At 40.8% G+C, this 22659-nt stretch overlaps 1 protein-coding gene across 5 annotated transcripts in view; it reads right to left on the bottom strand.

Moving 5' to 3' along the window:
• Positions 1 to 10765: 10765 nt before the first annotated feature.
• Ddx43 (DEAD-box helicase 43) overlaps positions 10766 to 22659 on the bottom strand; it is a 43614-nt gene continuing 31720 nt past the window's right edge. For 2 of the 5 annotated variants that reach the window (XM_029569865.1, XM_029569869.1), the window contains 7 exons: positions 20632 to 20719; positions 18734 to 18861; positions 18456 to 18565; positions 17638 to 17776; positions 15235 to 15322; positions 13223 to 13364; positions 10766 to 11250 (listed from right to left, as the gene is read on the bottom strand). In XM_029569865.1, coding sequence (XP_029425725.1) covers positions 13251 to 13364; positions 15235 to 15322; positions 17638 to 17776; positions 18456 to 18565; positions 18734 to 18861; positions 20632 to 20719 — 667 coding nt within the window. In that variant the 3' untranslated portion in view covers positions 10766 to 11250; positions 13223 to 13250. Of the gene's footprint in view, positions 11251 to 12253; positions 12416 to 12635; positions 13048 to 13222; positions 13365 to 15234; positions 15323 to 16696; positions 16782 to 17637; positions 17777 to 18455; positions 18566 to 18733; positions 18862 to 20631; positions 20720 to 22659 lie in introns of those variants that run through there. The other 3 variants (XM_029569867.1, XM_029569866.1, XM_029569868.1) reach the window with 3 other exon arrangements.

Here is a 22659-nt window from a genome sequence, read left to right as displayed (position 1 = left end):
AAGATATATATCTTCTCCAATTAAATTTATCAAGTATGGGGCTGGAGAGATGGCTTAGTGTTTAAGAACACTGCTCTTATAGAGGACCTGGGTTGGGTTCCCAGTACCTACATGGCAGATAATCTGTAACTCCAGTTACAGGAGATCAACACCTTCTCTGACCTCTGGGGACATTGTACAACATGGGTGTCCTTACATACATGAAGGCAAAACACTCATACACATAAAATAAAAATAAAAAAATAAATTCATCAAGTATCTACTGAACACTTCTTACCTAGCATAAGCATGTAGAAGGTTGTAAGAGACCACATTAGAAATGATGCCTTCATTGGGTGTGGCGATGCTCACCTTTAATCCCAGCACTCATTGAGGCAGAGGCAGGAGGATCTCATGGGTAGGCCTTGCTCAATATGCACATAAATGTATGTGGAAACAATAGCCTGTCTTGTACACCAGGAAAAGGTAGAAATGAAAGTCTGCAGTCTTTACAAGCTCAGGAACTCTAACTGTAGAGGAAAACATAGGCTATTTTATTACATGTGGGTAAGCATATATTTATTTTCCTCATTTTTTATTTTATATGTGTTTCTAGAAAGGCAATACCTTTATTGCCGTAAATGGTGCCTAGCGCAGAGAAGTGGGTGTGGGCTGAAATACTACTGTATTCTGTACTACTGTATTCGGGCAGCGTCGCCTAGGGACAGCTAAAGTGTGCCAAGTTGCCTTTTTATATATTTTCCTGTTTTGTTGCTGGATTCTCTTTCTTATTGTTCTTAGGTCTTTGTTTGTTACCTGTGTAACAAATCACTTCTACAATGGGTGTTGTCTTCATTTTTTTGGTGTCCTTAATAAAGATTTAAAAGTTTTAATGTAGTTGAATATATCAGTCTTTTTTTTTTTATTGTTTGTGCCTTAATGCTTTTTAACAACCACTAGGTTTGAACATAATAAAGTTTAGACATTGGGAGGAAAGTTTTGAGGACAATTAATAATAAGTAGAACACAAGACAAAAAATCCAAGCTATATTTAACATTATAAAATGTGTGCAACCCTCCCAAAAGTGTATAAAGCCCTGGATTCAGTCCCCAGCACAAACACACACATACCTATACCTTTCTACCTACATTACAGATTGATTTGAGAATACTGCTCAATAAATATTTACACAACAATTGTAACAACCATTAGTCTTATCAATGTAGAGATTCTCTAAATGGCAGATAGAACAGCCACCTGAATGCCTGTAGAGTGGTAGGTGAAGAGCTTATTGATTCCCAATGGGTACCAAGTGTTCACAGTGGCTCAATGCATATTTGTCTCTTTTTTTTTCTCTTTTTGGTCTTTTTGAGATAGGGTCTCTCTGTAGACCCAGCTGGCCTGGAACTCACTATGTAGACCAGGCTGGCCTTGAACTCACAGATATTCGCCTGCCTCTGCCTCTCGAGTGCTGGGATTAAAAGCATGTGCCACCACGCCCAGCCCTCAATGCATATTATTTCAAAGTGTCTATGGGTCAGGAGTCTGAGGATGGCTCTGCTTAAGGTCTCAGAAAGCTACACTCAAGATATCTTGTCAGCTGAGCTGCAGTCTTCTATGAAGCTTAATAGGAAGATCTAGTTTTTTTTTTTTTTTTTTTTTTTTAAGTAGCTGGCCGGGAACTCAGAGATCCCCCTGCCTCTGTCTCCCGAGTGTTGGGATTAAAGGCACACACCCCACCACTTCTGGCCAGTAAGATTTACTTTTTGATGTTCTATATGGGGTGCACAGGAAAAAATAAATAGCTACACTCCAGTGATAAAAAAAAAAAGATTTTTATTTTATGTGTATGAGTGTTTTGCCTGTATGTAGGTAAGTGCACCACATGCATGCAGTGCCCTCAGAGGCCAAAAAGGGTGTTTGATCTTCTGGAACTGGAGTTACAGAGGGTTGTGAGCCACCATGTGAGTGCTAGGAACTGAACTCAGTTCCTCTTCAAGAGCAACTGGTGCTCTTAACTGCTGAGCCATCTCTCTAGTCCCAGAATTCACTTTTGTTGTATAATTTGTAGGACCAAGGGCTTTAGCTCCTAGGAGCTGGCTTTGCTTCCTTAACGTTGAGTCTCCTAACATAGCCTGCAACAGTAGCTTAGTTCTTCATGTCCAGTGAGTTGGGACTCTAGCAAGAGGAATGCTGTGGTTTTGTTTAACACATTTAATGTTCATATAATGGGGGCTGGAAAGATAGCTCAGCAGCTAAGAACACTGGCTGCTCTTGCAGAGGACCAGGGTTTGAGTCCCAGCACCCACATGGTAGCTAACAACTCTCCATAACTCCAGTTCCAGAGGATTCGACACCTTCTTCTGACCTCTGAGGGCATTGCACAACATGGGTGCGCTTACATACATGCAGACAATATATTCACATAAAAGAATAAGTAAAATATTAGAAAATAATGTACATATAATGATGTCACATTGCCTTTATCATATTCTACTGGTTGGAAACAGGTCACATCCATACTCAGGAATGCTGTGGAGTCTCTAGTGTTGTGCTGCTTTAGCCAACTGTGCGGTCAGGTGGAGACAGTTCTCATAAGAGCAACTTCACTTCTGATACCAGTTACAATTTCAAGGGAATCCATGACACCCTCATGCTTAATGAACCACTAGAAAGACCTGGAACTCACTAAGACCATGTACTCAATTTCCAGTTTCTTTCAGAGTAAGAATATAGATGTCAGTCTTCCAATGGGAGACATACACATGACAGAGTTCAGGAAGGTCCAGATATGCAGCATCTTATCCTCTCCTTATATGGTCAGGAGTGCACCAAATTTTCAGCATCAGTGTGTGACAATACATGTGGAATATTAACCCAGGAAACTCCTGAGTCTGGTGTCCAGAACTTTCACTAGAATGTGGTTGGCTGCCTATATGTCATCTAACCTTGGTCTTCAGCCCTTCTAGAAGTCACATTGTACCACGTGATTCAATTCTTCCTCCTTAAATGACTTTGTAATGCTTTGTGGTATATTAGAAGGGCTTACTTCATTACCTCCCAAAAGCCAAGGGCAAGGCCTCTCTGGATTAGGTTAGTTTCTTTAAAAAATTATTTTATGTATATGTTTATTTTATGTTATGCCTGCATGTATGTAAGTGTTCCTGTGTCATACAGTGCCTGAGGAAGCCAGAAGATGGTGTCAGATCCTCTGGAACTGGACTTACAGATGGTTGTTAGTAGTCATGTGGGTGCTGGGAACTGGACCCAGGTCCTCTGCAAGAGCATCTGGTGTTCTTAACTGCTGAGTCATCTCTCCAGCCCCTAGGTTAGTTTACTATGCAGATGTGGGTGTCAGGAGGTGGGGAGAGGGTAGCCACATAATAATCCTAAGAATCTGATAGTCATATATATGAAATAGTTGACTTAGTTCTTTTAACAATGAGAATTCGGTATATAACATCAAATTTGAAAAACTAAAATTAAGCTAGTTATTTAAAAATCAACTAAAGGGGGCCCATGAGATGACCCCACAGTAAAACGGCGAAAGTTTGGTGACCTGAGTTCGTTCCCTGGAACCCATGTCAAAGTGTAAGGGGAGAACCGACTCCACAGAGTTGTCCTCTGTTCCACGTACATGCACTCCACTCCTACACACATCATGCACAAACACAATAAATAACTGCAAAAAAGTTTTTAATGACTAAAAAGCCAGGCATGGTGGTCGTGCAGCAATTTCCTCTGATAAAACCTTCCATCTTGGAGGGGAGTTGCTGAAGACATCATGTTCTAAAGGGAGGTCAAGCATTCCATCCAGCAGGGAGGCTCTTAAGCTCAGGAAGTTGACAACTCACAGGTTTCAGGAATCATCTGCATGGACCTGATTCACTAGACCGCTCTCTCCCAAGTATATATAAGCAATAAAGACCACTGAGAAACACTCAGACCAGCCTAACTCCCTAGAAGAGGCCAGAACCAACAGAGCCACGTGGAAGAGACAGAGATAAACTGAGTTGCCCAGAACATTCTCAGTCCAGCCAAACATCCTGGAAAAGCCCAACTCAGCTTCCTGGAAAAGACACTCCAGCCTGTTGGGCTGCCTGCAGGTTGTGCAGTGCGCTCCAGGGGTCCTGCTTTTGTGAGCTGTCACCCATGCTAGGGTGGGCTTTGGCGAAACTGCTGTCTTTGAGTCATTTTTGCTCCTTTAAGTAACCCCAATAAAACTCACTGATTCTTCAAGTTGGACTTTGGTGGTACCCTTAATTTGGTCTGTCATTGGTTCACCATCTGGAGTGATATGTTTGTTCACGTCACCCAAGAAATAGTGTCACACAACAATGGTGCATGCCTGTAATCTTGGCCTTCAGGTGATGGAGGCAGGAGGATCAGGGGTTCAAGGTCATCCTTAGCTACATATTGATATTGAGGCAAGCCTGGGATACATGAGACACTGTCTCAAAAAAAAAAGTGTGAAATGAAGAGTCTAGAGAGTATTGTTAAATGAACATTTGTATATGTACAGTGGCACCTATGACAATAAAATTTTAAAAATCAATGGTAGTGTATGTTCATTTAAAATTTTCAGATGGTTACATGGAAGTATAAAGAAAATGAAGGGGTTGGGGATTTAGCTCAGTGGTAGAGTGTTTGCCTAGCAAGCGCAAGGCCCTGGGTTTGGTCCTCAGCTGAGGGGGGGATTCTTTGTAGGGCTTGGGGGCGCACACCTTTAATCCCAGCACTTGGGAGGCAGAGGCAGGCGGATCTCTGAGTTCAAGGCCAGCCTGGTCTACATAGTGAGTTCCAGGACAGCTGGAGCTACAGGGAGACCCTGTGTCAAAAAGACCAAAAAAAAAGAAAAAAAAGAAAATGAAAAGCACTCTTGCCCCCCTGCTCCTAGAGCTCGCCTTTTGAGTCAAGTGCTTTTCCTTTGCCTTAGGATTTTTTTTCTTTGATACTCTAGAATTTTATTTTGAGATGTCTGTAGATCTATTTCTGTGTTGTAAGGATCATTGGGCTTCTGGGTTCTCTAGTTTTGGTAAACTGTCATTCATTATCTTTTCTAATATTCGCCTTGCTCCAACCTCTTGTCATTTAAGCTTCCGATTAAAAGCACGTTAGCGCATTGAACCAAGTGTTTATATTTCCCACCTTTTTGGCCTTTCTGTGTTAGAATCTGGACTTGTTCCTATCTTTCAACTCTTCAGTTATATCTAGTCTCCTAGAAAACTGACCTTTGAATTTTTTACTATGAAAATATTCAAATATACATAAAAGAGGATATTTGTCCATAGATTTCTTCCCTGGTTTCAACAGTATCAACAGCATTGCAAGCTGGGCATGGGGGCTCACACTTGTAACCCAGTATTTGGGAGGTAAAGACAGGAGGACTGCTGTAAATTCAAGGCCAGCCTGGGCTACAGAGTGAGACTGTCTCAAGAGAAATGAACAAACAGCCCCTTCCAAACAATCAACATTCCCCTTTTTTGTTATTGTCTGTGGTGTTTCTTTTTTTTTGGTCTTTTTGAGACAGGGTCTTCCTGTAGCCCCAGCTAACCTGGAATTAGCTATGTAGACCAGGTTGGCCTCAAACTCACAGAGACCCACCTGCCTCTGCCTCCCGAGTGCTGGGACTAAAGGCGTGGGCTACCACTCCTGGCTTCAGCGTTTCTTTTTCTTAAGAGCTTATTTTGGCTTATGGTTTCAAAGGGAGAGTCCATCATGTTGGGCTGTTTTTTATTATTATTATTGTGGAGGTGGAAAGCTTTTGCAATGTGATGATAATTAAGAACTTTGGAGCAGGAAGAGCTCTAGACAAGAGAGAAGACTGGGGAGATAAGCTGGAGTCTTCTCCATCCACCTCCTGTGGTTACCCAGGATAGAAGTCCTTTGATCTCCAAAGTTTAGAAAACTCTGAGATAACAGAGAGGTATGGGGGAGGTGAGCAGGAGTCTTCCTCCGTCCTGCCCCCTATGGTCAACCTGGAAGGAAGTCTTTGTAACCCCTGTGGCTATACTGTTACCTTAATTATCACATGTACCTTTTACTTAATTGCCACCTATGTGCTATTTTGTGTTTTACTTGTACTTCCTCACATGAATATAAAAACCCCTAAAACTGGAAGGGGACCAGCTCCTTTAGGGAAGGATCTGTGGGTCAGGCCGCTAGCGAAAAATTAAATCCCTCTCCTCTGACTTTGGCTGCTGGTCTCTGATTTTCCCGTGACATTATTACTATTTTTTTTTTTTTCTGTATATGAGTATTTTGCTTGCATGTATGTAAGTGCATCTGAGTCATGTAGTGCCTGTGGAGGTCAGAAGATGGTGTCAGATCCCCTGGAACTGGAGTTACAGGTGGTTGTTAGCTGCCATGTGGGGTGTTGGAAACCAAACCTGGGTGTTCTGCAAGAGTGGCTAGTGCTCTTTAACAGGTGAGCCAGCTCTCTAGCCTCCTCTCAATGCTGTTTTTCAATTTTGTTTCTTTTCTGTTCCTCTAAGTTCCAGGGCAATCTTGCTTGCCTAAGCTGGAAGTGGGGTTTACTTTTGATTTACCCTAACCTTATGAGTACCCTTAAGGGGTCCTAATTTAATGCTAGGAAAATTCCACTTAAATTCCCCATTAGATAGCTGTAGACCTGTGCTTTAATATTTATCACTAAAGCCCAAATTCAGTTTTCTATATGGGAATCCATCCTTTGGGAGCTTCTCTGTTGTTCTGGACAGCTTTAGTTGTCAACTTGACACACCTGGGTTGAGGGAGCCTTGACTGGGGAATTTCCTCCGTTGGACTGGGCTGTGGCCATGTCTCTGGGGCATTTTCTTGATTGTTCAGTGATATAGGAGGGCTCAGCTCACTGCTGGTGGTGCCATCCCTGGGTAGTTGGTTCTGTATTATGTAAGAAAGCAAACTGAGCATGGGCCAGGGGAGCAAGCCAATAAGCAGTGTTCCAACATGGCCTGTGCTTCAGCTCCTGTCTCCAGGTTCCTGCCCTGAGTTCCTACCTTGGCCTCTCTGTGATGACTATGACCGGGAAGATGTAAGCCAAAAAAACCCCTTTCCTCCACAAGTTGGTGTTGGTTAGACTGTTTTGTCACAGCAGTAGAGAAACAAACTAGAACATCTGTGAAGCTAGACCAATAAAACTGTTGTTAAGAAACACTGTTTCCTGTTGGAAATGCATGCTATTTCCTACCTCATGTGCTCCCGAGTTAATCTGATGCCAAGTGTGGACACTGGGGATATGAGTCAGGATGCTTATAACCATGTGCCCTCAGGCTGATGGAGAACGATCATCAAAAAAATTTTTTTAAACGCTGCCAGTGGTGGTTGTAGGGGCTGGGGCATGGGCCCTGGCCACTTCTCTTGGGGTGTGAGGGTCTGGTGGCGGGTGCATCCAGGAGGCAGCTGTGAGCACTCTACTTTGCACCTCTCTTGCTAGGGGCTGGGCCTACAGGTGGACACTGAGCCATGTACTCACGGATCACCCGCCATCATCACTCAGGTGACCAACCCCTAGGAGGATGAGGGCCAATCACTGGGTACAGGCGAGAAAGGAATTGGGGAGTAAAAAAGAAAATGGCTGGAGAGCTAAGATGGTGGTGATGGTGGATGAAACACAACTTTGGGAGAAATTCAAGTCTGCAAGTAACTGTTGTCTCCATTTGCTGCACAGAAGCCAAAATACTCTATCTTAAACACAACTATAATCATGTGGACAGAGCAGTGGAGACAGGAAAATAGTAGGAACCAGTGTAATTGAAATTCTGACCCATCCCTTGAGTCTGGAACAATGATCAACTCCCGGGAACCTGGAGCTGTGGTCTTCTCCCATGAGTCTGGGCTGTAGTTGTCTTCTGAGTCTGGAGCTGTGGTCTCCTTCTGAGAGCCTGGACCTGTGTCCCACTCCTGTGAGCTGGAGCTGTGGTCTTTCTGTGACACTGGTACTGTGGTAGCCTCCCATGAACCTGGACCTGTGGTCTTCTCCCATGAGCTAGAATTGCAGTCCCTTCCTGTGGGCTGTGGCTGTGGTCCCCTTTTGTGAGCTGGAGCTGAGCTGAGGTCTCATCCATGAACCTGGGGCTGTGGTCCTCTCACATGAGCCTAGAACGTTGGTCCCCTACCGTGAGCTACGGTTCCACATTCCTCAGGTAATAGGCTGATGGTGGAGCAGAGTGGAAGATGGAGGACCTCCTGTTTGGCAGCAGTGTCAGTTGTTTCTGAGTGGCTTGACTCCCCATGACCCCTCCCCCAAGGTCCCAGGTTGTGTATGGCAGTAGCTTTGCCTCTGTGTTGGGTTCATGCTGGGGACAGGGGAGGTCTGTGTCACTTGCAGATTCTGGTCTTGGAAGGACTGATTCTCTAGAACAGACTTCCCACCTCCCTTGATGGCCAGCTATGGTCTTGACTCCACATGTGGTCCTGGGCATCCAGGCCTTGATGTTGGACCTCTACCGTTCCCAGGCACCAAGAGGTTTTCCATCATTTTTCTACTACTCTTCTACAGCCCTATTGTGCCTTCACCTGTGCCCTACAGAAAATGTAAAACACCTAATTGAACTTTTAGAGATAAAAGTCACAGTCTGGGAAGTTAAAAAAAAGAAAAAGTACTGTAATAACTAAATTGTTTTCTCAATCTAAAAAGATGTAGTAATAATATTCACAATTCTCTACTATAATTTTTATTTACTGACAAAATTATACTCCAAGCTTCAGTAATAATGTGAAATTTGTCACTGTTGCTGTAATGTGGGTTTGGAATTCACTCCCTTTTCAAATCCTCCAACCTATACACAGGTTTTCAATATAATTATGCTTTTTTCTTTTCTTTTTTTTTTTTTTTAAAAAGAAAGCAATGCTAAAAAATCCCACCCAAAATGGGTGTGGTGGTATATACTTGTAATCCTAGCACTTGAGAAGTTGAAGCAGGAAGATCTTAAGTTCAAGGTCTTCCTTGACTATAAATTGAATTTGAGGCCAGCCTGGGCTACATGAGACCCTAAGTGTTTAGTGGAACTCTGCACTGCCTTTTTCCTTTCTGCAGTACTGAGGACTGAACCTAGAGCCTCATGTATGCTAGGCAAGTGCTCTGCCACTGAGCCCCCTTTTTATTTTCTATTTTGAGACAGCTTCTCATTAAGTTACCTAGTCTGGTCTTGAACTCTGTAGCCCAGGCAGGTGTTAAACTTGAAATCCTCCTGCCTCAGCCTCACTAGTATATGAGATTACAGGCATACACCAACAGACTAGGTTTGCACTACTTTTCTTGAGTTCAATTCCATGCTTAGATTTAGAGATACCTTTACTATTCTGAAAGCTTTGAGTCTCACTGTGAGTACTTGGCTGGCCTAGAACTTACTATGTAGATAGATCAGGGTGACCTGGAACTCGGAGATCTGCCTTCCTCTTGTCTCACGAGTGCTTGGATTAAAGGCATGCACTACCACACCTGGTCAGCTCCTCTTTCTAAGTAAACATACTACTCTACACAGTTTATTTATTTGAAGTATACAACTGAATGGTTTTTAGTGTATTCACAAAGTATTTTAATTATCTCAAAATGAAACCTAGTGCTTAAGACCTTTTTATATTTAATTCTGCATTTTGTTTTAATTATTTGTTTGTGTGTCTGAGTGTATGTGGATGCCCTCAGAGGCCAGATGTGTTGGATCCCTTGGAGCTGGAGGTGTTTGTAAGTCACACAATATGGTGCTAGAATCTGAATTCCAGTCCTTACCATTGAGCACTAAGTGCTCTCAGCCACCCAGCTATCTCTATCTCTTCAAGCTGCAGGTATTGCCAGTGCACCTTCAACTTGATGGTTGCAGATTTTTTTCCTGCTGCTACCACGGATTGAACCTAGGACCTCATGCATCCTGATCAAGTACTCTACCACTGAACTATGTCCCCTGGTGGTTGCATTTTGTCTTCTAAGGTTGGTCTCCTAGCTGTTATTGGGGTCCTGGTTCTCAAACCATCTTGGTACTAGAGTGCATTTCTATCAGGAGCCAACATGATCAGAGGCTACCTTCTCTACTCCAGACTGCTGAGATTAAGGCACGTTCACCATGCCCAGTTGACACTGTCCTCTTGTTGAAGGTCTTTGATAAATGTTCGTCACCTTCTATTTATTATACTTTATTATTCTTCCATTTAGCAAAATTACTTGAGTTATTACTGTGCTAACAAGGAAAAGGAAGCTGTCAAACTTGTAAACTTACCTATTTGTTGAAACACTGTGCATTTTACTTTCTGGAAATAGGGTCTCGTGTATCCTAGGCTGGCCTTGAATTTGCTATGTGGCTGATAACCTTCAGCCTCTGACCCTCCGTATACCATGCCACATTATTGTCATTTTCAAATGTCTTTACCTCCTACTCAAACTTACCTGACATTCATGTACTTTTATCTAAAGATTCAGCTGTTGATTTCTAATTTTACCTTTATTTTCTTTGGATGAATAATATGAGGTGTGAAGGCCTAATTACATACAAATATAAACACGGATTAAACTGCTCAAACTCTAGAGCTCATGAATATACAAGGAGCCATCATGTATGGAGGAACAGGTAACATGAAGTCATGAGGGAGTGGTGTGATGAATGTGACCAGGGAAGCATTAATGTACCCGTAATTTGATTTTTCTGGGCTGTAAGTGCAGAGCCGTGGGCTAAGTGTAAAGATAAACAACAGTGCATTTTCCATTTCACAGCTTTTACTTGTTTCACATTTCAAAGAGGGGACATAATCATTTAAGAAAAACATACTCAAGTAAAATGCTATTTAGCGAATATGAAACTAAAGCAACATATTGAAAGAAGAAATCAACTTTTCTTTGTATTGCAAAAATCAACATTTATTTTGTTTACAGTATCTTTTTACTGCCACAAAAACATCTGAGCAAGCATCAAAATCTTTACAGATGTTAGTATAGCAGCATTACAGGAGATAATTGGCTTTTTTTTCTTTTGCAGTGCTGAGTTATTTAACTCTGGGCCTTATGCATGCTAGGCAAGCATTCTACCACTGAGCTACACCCTCAGCCCGTTTTTTAAAAATAAAAAGTAATATAAAAACTTCTAATGCTACAACCTTAACAAATATCCATAAAAAATTCAACTCAAGTTTAAAAACTTGGTTTTATTAAAGTATAAAACATTAAATTCCACATTTTAAAACACCATTATTATAAGAATCAGCAAAGTCTCTTCATAACGACGTATGTTTCAATACTTCCATTTTGAATAGCATATTTTTTAAAAAATCTTTTTTGAGTACTGAAAAATAAGTGGGGAAAAAGTTAATATCTCCAAAATTCTTGTTTTTAAAGTGATAAGATTACATAGTATAAAATATATCATCTTAACCATTTCAAGTGTGTAGTTCAGTAAAGTTAACTATGTTTATTACTTGAAAAATCATTTATTACTTGTATCCAGTAATCAATAATGCCCCCTTCGCTTATAGTATTCTGTTTCTTTTTATTGAGATAGGGTTTCATGTAGCCCAGGTTGGCCTGGAACTCCTGGTCCTGCTGCCTAAACCTGAATTAGAGATTTTGGATATGTCATACTGGACTCATACATTATTTGCCATTTTGTAACTTTGTCATTTAAAGCATAATGTCCTCAAGGTTCACCCAGGTTCCAATCTTAAGGTTGAAAAACCCATTGTTATGTGAATGATACACTGTATTAGTCTATTTTTGGACCTTTGGGTAGCATTCAAGAGAATAATGTTATCTTTCTAAGTACTTGTGGTAAATATGAGGGTGCAAATCTTTTGAGGCTCTGCTTCCTACTCTTTTGAATATATACCTGGAAGTAGAATTGGGACATCATATGATTGCTGAGGAAGCACCATAGTATTTCCTACAGCAGATGCAGCAATTTACAATACCAACACTATGCCTACCAGGGGTCCCATTTGTCTCCATGCTTGCCAACACTTGTTGTTTTTTTTCTGCTAGTTCTTTTATTGGTGGCATGCTGGGCTTCGTGCATTTTAGGCAAACACTCCAACACTGAGCTACATTCTCAGCTGGATAGTAACCATCTTAATGGGGGTGAACTAAACTGATATCTCTGGGTTTTTTTTGTTTCTTTCTTTTTGAGACAGGGTCTCCCTGTAGCTCCAGCTGGACTGGAACTCGCTGGCCTCGAACTCTCAGAGATCTACCTGCCTCTACCTCCCAAGTGCTGGGATTAAAGACATGCACCACCACATCCCTGATAGCTCATTGTGATTTTTATTATTTATTTAAAAAAATATTTGTGCGTGAGTGCATGTATATATGTTCCATGGCATATGTGTAGAGGTCAGAGGGTAGCTTTGGAGAGTGTGTTTCCCCCTCCATCTCTTGTTGAGGCAGGGTCTCTTGTGTTCCTGCTGCTGTACACCCCATGAGCTTCTAGGTGAGTCTCCTGTCTCCTGCTCTTCTCTCTATAGGAATACAGATGCATGCCATTGCATCTAGCTTTTTACATGGATTCCAGTGAAAGAAGTCATCAGGCTTGTACAGCTCTAGTTTTACCCACTGAGTCATCTCCCTGGACCATAGCTATTTATTTATTTATTTACTTATTTATTGATCTTTTGAGACAGGGTCTCCCTGTAGCCCCAGCTGACCTGAACTCACTATGTAGACCAGGCTGGCCTTGAACTCACAATGATCCGCCCGCCTCTGCCTCTCACCACGCCCGGCACAGCACTATTTTAAAACAGGATGTTGTCCTATTTGTCTACTTTTGCTTTTGTTGCCTGTGCTTTTGTTATAGCCAAGAAGTTGCTGTATTTATTGTCAAGTGTTTCTCATTTTCTTCTAAGAGTTTTATAATTTTGGGTCTTACATTTAGGTCTTTAATCATCTAGTGTTAATGAAAGTTCAACTTAGAATAATTTGTTGAAATGACTAATCTTTTTCCTATTGAGTACTCTTGACATCTTGCCAAAATCATTTGATCAAATATGCAAGAGTTATTTCTGGGGTTGTGCATTCTCTTTTGTATCTGGAATCCTAGTACTGTGGCGGTTAAGGTGGAAGACAGTAGGCTTGAGGCCAGACTGGACTACATCTGTCTCAAAAAAAGAAAAAAACAAACAAACCACTAATTAGATCTTTTGGTAACAGGTGAAAGAATAGTATCAGGTTAGTGGCTCTAAAAGATAATGCCAATTGTAATATATACACTATCAGAGCCTAGTTTTGAAAGACAAAGATTCAAATTAGTTTATATTATATAAATTTACCTGTGGTAGGCTGGTGATATATAAGACATTAATGAAATTTCTGGGGCTTTCCTTGAGGTCTTCCCAATTTTCTTTCCATTTCTCTTTTCAGTTTATTTGCTTTGTATTTCTCAGCCATTAGGACAAGCTCCTCTGGAATATTCTGAAATTATTAAATGTGTTATTAGGATTCTGAGTTCCTTCCTTTCTACAGTATGTTGAACTGCCTTTAAATAATTTCAGAGAACCTCACAATTATGACATCTCCCCATCCCCCAAAAAACAACAAAAAAGTCTTTCTCTGCCTGTTAAATCCTAATTATATTTCTAAGGTACAGAAAAACTAATTTAAAAAATTGATTTGCTACTTCCTGCTTCTACTGTCCCTTAGTTACTTATCAGTTCCCTTAACAGCTTTTTTAGAAAAAAATTATTGAGAGAGAGAGAAAATTCAGGTACTTACTCAGAGGACAACTCTTGGGAGTCAGTTCAATCCTGTTACCTTGAGAGATCTGGGGCTCAAACTCAGGTTGTTGGGCCTGTATGCATGTACTTCTAACCACTACACCATTTTGCTGACTATATTTTTTTTTATATATACACACACATATAGTGCTAGAGCTTTAGTTGTCAACTTGACACACCTGGGTTGAGGCAGCTACAACTGGGGACTTGCCTCCATTGGATTGGCCCTATGGCCATGTCTGTGAGGCATTTTTTGATTGTTGAGTGATGTGGGAGGGGCCCAGCCCACTGTGCACAGTGCAATCCCTGGGTAGGTGGTCCTATATTGTATAAGAAAGCAGGTTGAGCACGGGCTGGGGAGCAAGCCAGTAAACACTGTTCCTCCATGGCCTGTGCTTCAGTTCCTGCCTCCAGGTTCCTGCTCCGAATTCCTACCTTGGACTCCCTCAGTGACCTTGGAGATGTAAGTCAAATAAACCCTTTCCTCCTCAAATTGGTATTGGTCAGATTGTTTTGTCACAGTAACTAAAAGCAGACTAGAACAGAAATTGTATGCACATGCTTCTAACCACTGCATCATTTTGCTGAACATATATGTAATCATTTTTTTGAGAATTTAATACTGTATGAAATGTCTATCCTTCCTTTTCCCCATTCCAACTCCTCTAATGTCCCCGTCACTCCCTCTCAAATGTCATGGCCTTGAGGGCTGGAGAGATGGCTCAGTGTTTAAGAATACTGGCTGCTCTTGCAGAGGACCCGGGGTTCAGTTCCCAGTACCCACATGGAGGCTAACAACAGACCATAACTTCAGTTCTAGGGGATCCAAGGCTCTCTTCTGTCTCTGTGGGCACTGCATGCATATAATGCACTTACACACATGAAGGCAAAACACTAATATACATAAAACAAAAATAATAAAGTGTCATGGCCTCTTCTTTAATGATTATTTGTGTGTGTGTGTGTGTGTGTGTGTGTGTGTGTGTGTGTATAACCCACTTAGCCCATTTAGTACATGTGTTTAGAGCTTACCACTTGGGACTGGACAACCTATCAGGACGCTCCTTCCTTTCTCCCTTGCTCAGCAGCCACTGATTATTTGTAGCTCTTCATCTAGAGGTGGGGCCTTTATATATTTTTAATGAATTACAAAATAGTAGGTTTCCATATGGCACTTTCATTCATCCTTAGTTTTGGTCAACCCTTGTCCTCTCCTCTCCCCCTACGTGATAAGGCATCCTTTTCTTCTGGTATGATGCTTACATATTCTTCCTCGTCCTTGGACCCAATTGGTTTCCAGTGCTGGAACACACAGCATGCACTGTACAAGTCCTCACATTGCCACTGCACTGCTGCTTCCTCTGCAGGGCTGCCATTGCTCACTCTTCAGATAAGGTTCCCCAAGCATATCTCCCACAGCTCACAATCTTCTCCAGGCTATAACTTCCATATTACTTAAAAAAACTTGTTTTTATACATTTTACTTGATAAGCAAGACCCCTAGGACTTAGCATAATGTATGACTGAAACATTAAGATGTAAATTTCTAGTAAGTTGCATATTATCACCTGATTTGCTCTTTCCAGAATATTAATCAATTCAGTGGCAACCCTCCAATCATTTCTTGTGATAAGGGTAATTGACATGCCAGTCCTCCTTTAAAAAGAGAGAAAAGGTTCATGTAATTTCTTACATACCATGTATTCATAATTCAGTTAATATATAAAATAGAACAAAAACAAAAAAATCAACTTTTTCATACAAGCCTAAATATATGTTATATACCTAGTGTCACATAAACAGCAATTTAGAATCTAAATACAGAATCCAAGGGTGTTAGCTCCAGGACCCTATGAGGATATAAATCTGAGTATGATCAAGTCAATATGGCATCATAATCCATGTCATCTGGTGTAATGCATGCCTAGATCACTTATCTACTATATATAAATTCTATACAAATAACTGTCATAGTCCATTGTCTTGGGAATAAAGACAACAACAATAAAAATCTGTGCAGAAGCTGGGCCAGCACTTGGGAGGCAGAGGCATGTGGATCTCTGTGAGATTCAGGCCAGCCTGGTCTACATACTGAGTGCCAGGCCAGCTGGGGCTACAGGGAGACACTGTCTCAAAAAGACCGACCGACCGACCAACCAACCAACCAACCAACCAACCAACCAACCAACCAACCAACCAATCTGTGCAGTTCAGCATAACACGCCCCCCCACATCTCCTTTAAGGTTTATAAAACAAATTCTATGCAACATCTTCTTTACATCATAAGCTAAGTACAATGGTTAAGTTTCTCTTTTTCCAACATTTGTTTTATGGATATAATATAGGACAATTTGTTGACTGACTTGATTCTCTATAAAATAAATAACCCTCTATTCTTTATACAATAAATTACATTTTCTATAAAATTGGTTTATTATAGATGAACAAGAGGCAGATGTTAAAAAATAAATATTATACAGGGATAAATAATATTTTAGTCATGGTAACCTAACATTACCCCTACCCCAACTAACATTAAGAAAAAAACCTTTTTGGTCTTTTTGAGACAGGGTCTCCCTGTAGCCCCAGCTGTCCTGGATTCATTATGGATACCAGGCTGGCCTTGAACTCACAGAGATCCGCCTGCCTCTGCCTCCCGAGTGCTGGGATTAAAGGTGTGCGCTGCAACACCTGGCTAGAAAAGAACCTTTTAAGAACATGAAACTTTGAAAATTTACAAAGAGCACTGTAATAGCAATGTGATTTACCACAATTTTTTGACAATTACATGAAATATGTGTATACTTAAGAGTTTCCATCTAATTTATAGATCCTCCTTCATGACAAAGAAGTTAAACAGTCACTAACTGTACTCCAGGCCAATGAATGAGCAATGCTCTCATAGCAAGTTTTAATATAACACAATTCTTTTGAAAAAAATTTTGTTTTGAGGCAGGGTCTCACTATGTAGTCATGGCTGGCTTGGAACTCACTATGTAGACCAGGCTAGTCTTGAATCTTGAGATCCAGTTGACTCTGCCTCTTGAGTGCTGGGATTAAAAGTGTGCATCACAATGTCCAACTGAAATATTTTTGATCTGTGGTTGATCAAATCTGAGGACACAGAAACTCAAGGTTCAGAAGAAGGCTGATGTAATTTGAAGGTGTTTTAAACTACCCAAAGGGGGTCACGGTTGGGATAAAGAGGTTCTGTCATGTATTCATGCCAATTTGAACAATTTGTCAGTAACGTTCAAATTCACTGAGTACAGCTCAGTGCTAGAATATGACAGGTTTAAAACAGTGGTAACATAAACAATTACATACTTAGGAGGCCGAGGAAGGAGGATTACAAAGTTCAAGGCTTGCCTGAGCAATTTAGTGAGATTGCCTTAGAAAATTAAAAAGGGGAGGGGGCTGGAAAGATGGCTCAGAGGTTAAAAGCACTGGCTGTTCTTGTAGAAGACCTTGGTTCGATTCCCAGCACCCACACAGCTATTAACAACTGTAACTACGGTTCCAGGGATCCGACACCCTTTTCTGACTTCTGTGGGCATTCACAACATGGGTTCACTTACATACATGCAGATAATACACTTATACATAAAATAAAAATAAATTAAAAAAAGAAAATAAGAGGAGGAAAAGTATAAAGACTGGGTATATAGCTTAGTAGTAGAAAACTTGCCTAGTATGTATGAAACCTCAGTACTTCAAGCAAGCAAACAAACAAACATAAAACCCATAAATGACAACTAAAAAACAAACAATAAAAACCCTAATAAGAAGGTAGTCATAGCAGGATCTAGTCTTCTAGATAAATAGGGATAAAGAAGCCAATCAGGGTCTAAAAAGGAACAGAAAATTTATGAGAACAAAATGGTTTCTGGGTAAGAATAGCTTCTGAGGGGAGTGAGGAGAATCCAGAACCAGAGCTGGCCCCTCTCCAGGGTAGACCAGGCTGGCTTACCCTGCTCTTCCAGTGCGCCCTATTCTGTGTACATATTCTTCAATGTTCCGTGGAAAATCGTAATTGTAGACATGAGTGATATCATGGACATCAAGACCTCGAGATGCTAAGTCAGTAGCAATTAGTATCCTCACTTTACCTAGAGAGTAAAGTCAAATGAATCATCCAAAAGTTAGTCCAAGACATGGGAACACATATTTATTTACTCGTATTACTTAATCAGAAGATTATTGCTTACATTTAAATGTTTAGTGAAAATAGAAAACAAATTAAAAATATTTTTCTTATTATTTTTATTTTATGTGTATGAGTGTCTGCATGTATGTAAGTGTACTTGTGTCATGCAATCCCTGCAGATGTCCGAAGGGTGTCGGATTCCCTGGAACTGGAGTAAGAGATGGCTCTTAGCCAGTATGTGGACTGGGAATTGAGCAGCCAGTTAAGAGCAGCCAGTGCTCTTAACTGCTGAGTCATCTCTCCAGCCCCCAAAAGAAATTTTTTTAAACTACTGGTAAGTCATGACACAACTGATACCACAGTTTAGCAAACTGAACTATGTGAGAAAGATATATAACCTTAAACTAAGATATAGTCTCCATTGCAAATTAATATTTTGATACAAGTTTATATATTAGTCTTTTTGGAGTTTAGTTATTTTTTAGAAGCAGATTAATATTTAGAGCTCTAACAAGTATATTTTGAGGTTATGCAGTGAGGACAGACCTGAGAAATGGGATACATGAAAAGATACTGTCACTCCGCCAAGCCCAGGTACTGGACTTACCTCAAACTGCAACAGATAGCAATTATAACTTTACCTGTCTTAAAGTTCTCTAATGCTTTCTCTCGGTCACTCTGTTCTCTGTTGCCATGCAGAGACTCCACTGATATGTGTCGAAGGATCAGGTCACTCGATAAGTGATCAGCACTGAAGCAGAGGACACAGTTCATGACCTCAAGTGCTTATCTATTTGCCATCACCTAGCTTCACATCTACTAGCAAACTAAACAAGTTGTCTCACTTGAAATTAGATACAAACAGAAATAATCATGAGTAAACTGACTGATAATAATGCAAGCACGGGGATATACCTACATGGCTTTTCTGCTGACAAAGACAATGACTTTGTCTTTAGGTGACATATTTTCTAGGAATGTCTGGATATGAGTCCGTTTTTCTTCTTCTGTGGTGATTATTATATTTTGCTTCACTGTACTTACAGCCTACACAATTCAGAGATCATAGTATATTAAAGCATGTGGGAGAAACCCCACCATCAGCTCAAAAACACACTGGTTTATATTCTGAAGACAAAAAGTAAGAATATTTAGCAAAACTACCCATTTCTACTTGACTTATGTCTCAGACTTTGATTTTATTATTATTCACCCACACTGAGTCTGGAAACACATACATGACTGGCAGGTTTACTGAAAGCTTTGGCTACTGCTGTTAAGAATATCCATGAAGTAATATTTGGCATAGTGGCACGTGCCTTTAAGCTCAGCACTGAGGAAGGAGAGGCAGGGTAGATCCCTGCACATTTGAAGCCAGCCTGGTCTCTACAGCAAGTTCCAGACCAGCTAGGGCTACCTAGTGAGACCCTGTCTAAAAAAACCAAGAAAACAAAACAAATAACAAAACCCAATGAAGTAATGCCATATTTGCAAGAATTATCTTTCTGATTTCTCAATATCACCCTTTCAGTAGAGGATAATCAGATGATGACACTCAGGTCTCAATTTAGTAAGTATTTTGGCAATTACATTTAAAAAATTTTGATTCTATGTGTATGAGTGCATTGCCTGTATGTATGTTAGTGTACCCATGTCATACAATGTCTATGGAGGCCAAAAGAGGGCATTGGAGCCCTTGGAACTAGAGATAAGGACTGTAGTTAGTTGTCATGTGGGTCCTGGGAATCAAACCCAGGTCCTCTGCAAGAGCAGCCAGTAGTCTTAACCTCTCGAGCCATCTCTCCAGTCCTTATTTTGGCAATTTGATGCAAAATTGATTGGTATCATTCTTTAACCCATAATGGAAAAAAAAAAAAAGAACTCTCTTTAGATAAAACAAATGGCTCTTAGTGAAACACATCACTTTTAAAGTATTATTTTATATGTACTATTAACTTTTTTGCTTGTGTACAGTGGGCATGCATGTATGTATGTATGTAGGCACATATGTATGGAATCCCAAAGTTCTCAGCCAGGGTCTTCCTCGCTTGTTCTCCGCTTCATTTACTAAGGCAGGGTCTCTTACTGATTCAGAGCTCACTAATTATGGATTGCCTCCCTAGCCAGTTTGCCGTGGGGATCCCCCTGTCTATGCCTCCCGAGTTTTGGGATTACAAGGGGTCATCATGCCGACCCAGCTTTTATGTGGGCTCTGGGGATCTAAATTTCATATGCTTGAGCGGCAAGCAGTTTAAGCACTGGCCATCTCCCTAGCCCCTATAATTGCTATTATATACTATTAGTAAATTGATGAGTGGGTAGAGTAGACATGTCAAAATTAACAATGTGTTTTGTGGATTATTTTTTCTGGTCTTGGGGATTGAACCCAGAGCCTCATGGTTGCTATATGCACTCTATCACTGAGATATACTCCTCTCCCATTAACTACGTTCTTTAAATTTTTTTTTTTTTTTTGAGACAGGGTCTCCCTGTAGCCCCAGCTGTCCTGGAACTCACTATGTAGACCAGGCTGGCCTTGAACTCACAGAGATCGCCTGCCTCTGCCTCCTGAGTGCTGGGATTAAAGGCATGCACCACTATGCCTAGCCTAAATGTTGTAGTTTTTTTTTTTTTGGTCTTTTTGAGACAGGGTCTCCCTGTAGCCCCAGCTGTCCTGGAACTCACTATGTAGACCAGGCTGGCCTTGAACTCACAGAGATCGCCTGCCTCTGCCTCCTGAGTGCTGGGATTAAAGGTATGTGCCACCATGCCCGGCCCAAATGTTGTAGTTTTAACAGCAATAAAAAACAAGCTTACAACTAGGTCCAAAGTACCGACATAGACAATCATTGGCTCTTTCAAATAAGACTGTGCAAGACGACGGACAGCATATGGCCACGTAGCACTGCCAACAAAACAGAATACACCAAGATTAGAGCTTTATCAAAGTGCATTACTAAATTTCATTAAGCATACTGTGAACCATACTTGTCATGAAAGACTTCAGTACTCCATATCTTTTAAATAAGTGAAACAAATTTTATTATTATTTATTATTATTTTATGTGTATGAATGTATTGCCTGAATGAATGTAAGTGCACCCGTATCATACAGTGCTTGCAGAGAACAGAAGAAAGTGTCAGATCCCCTGGAACTGGAGTTACAGACAGTTGTTATCTACCATGTAAGTACTGGGATTGGAACCCAGGTCTTCTGCAAGAACAGCAAGTGCTCTTAACTGTTGAGCCATCTCTCCAGCCCCATGAAACAAATTTTATAGTTAAGTTCCACTAAGAGTTGTCCAATATAGTTCAGCCACTGGATACAACGTTTAACTATATTTAAAAAATGTTTTTTGTAAAAAAATAACTCAGGGGCTAGAGAGATGACTCAGCAGTTAGGAGCACTGGCTGCTCTTTCAGAGAACCCAGGTTGGAGTCCCAGTACCCACATGGCAGCTAACAACTGTCCTAACTCCAATTCCAGGGGATTCAATGCCCTCTTCTACCTTCGAGGGTATTACATGACACAGGTGCACTTACACACATGCAGGCAATATGCTCATACACATAAAATAAAAATAGTAAAATATTTAAAAAAATAAAAAACTCAGAGGTTAAGGATACTTATGTATCTCCAAATAAATTCTCATCTGTGAAAAGGTAATAAAAGGAATTAGTATTGTTAGTTTTATCTCATTCTTTATAAAAGACAACCCCCCGCCCCCCAAATAAACCATATTTTTCATATGTTACCATGAAAAACCAAGTGCTAGGCCCAATACAAATCATCTTAAGTATACTGGTTAAAGGATATATGAATTTAAACGTTTCTTCAATCACACATAAAATAATGAAAGTGGTCACCTTTTGTACCTTCATAGTAATGACAATGAAATCTAATTTCATTTTTTTGAAAGGGCAGTATTACAGAAAACAAGGTGACTTAGTATTTTTCCTCAATCCTATACTATCTTTAAAATTTTTTATTTTCCATTCATACATGAATGCATTTTATTTTGGTCAAACCTACTCCAACTCCTCCTGGCTCCCTCCTCTGACCCCTGCCATCTTCATGTCCTCTTTATATACCTCTCTGTGTCTGTCTGTCATTATCTATTTCTGTCTGTCTCTCTCCCTCCCCCTCTCTCTCTATATATATACATATATCCTACTGAGTCCAATTAATGTTGCCCACATACATGTGGATGTAAGGCATGGGCAACCTGCTGGGGGCCCCATCCCTGAAGAAAAATGACTTTTTCTCTCCGGAAGGTGTCCCTGTCAACTGGCTGTAGCTTCTCAACTAGCAGTGGGGGACTTGTGAGCCTTGCCTTAATCCATACTGGATTATCTTGACTAGACTGATCTTGTGCAGGTCTTGTGTAGGTAACCACAGCTGTTATGGGTTCATGTGTACACTTGCTTGTCATGTCTAGAAGACACTGTTTTACAGCACTTCTCCCCAATCTCTGGTTCTTAACAATCTTTTCACCCCCTCTTCTGTGATGTTCCCTGAGCCTTGTGAGGAAAGAAATCATACAGTATTCTTCTTTAAAAAAATTTAATTACATATATATGTGTGTGTCTGTGTGGGGATATTTGCAGATATCAGTAGAGGTGTTAGATCCCCTGGAACTGGAGTTATAGGTGGTTGTGAGCCTACTGATGTAGGTGCTGGTAATCGAACTTGAGTCCAAGAGCAGCAAGAACCTAACCACTGAGCTATCTCTCTACCTTCCATACACTGCTTTTCCTCCTCCTCCCCCCTCCCCCTCATCTTCTCCTTCCTTCCTTCCTTCCTTCCTTCCTTCCTTCCTTCCTTCCTTCCTTCCTTCCTTCCTT

The sequence above is a fragment of the Nannospalax galili genome, unplaced genomic scaffold (assembly GCF_000622305.1).
Source record: "Nannospalax galili isolate Female #2095 unplaced genomic scaffold, S.galili_v1.0 scaffold82, whole genome shotgun sequence".
NCBI lineage: Eukaryota > Metazoa > Chordata > Mammalia > Rodentia > Spalacidae > Nannospalax > Nannospalax galili.
Note: the sequence above shows the minus strand (reverse complement) of the source record. Positions and strands in the feature narration are given on the sequence as shown.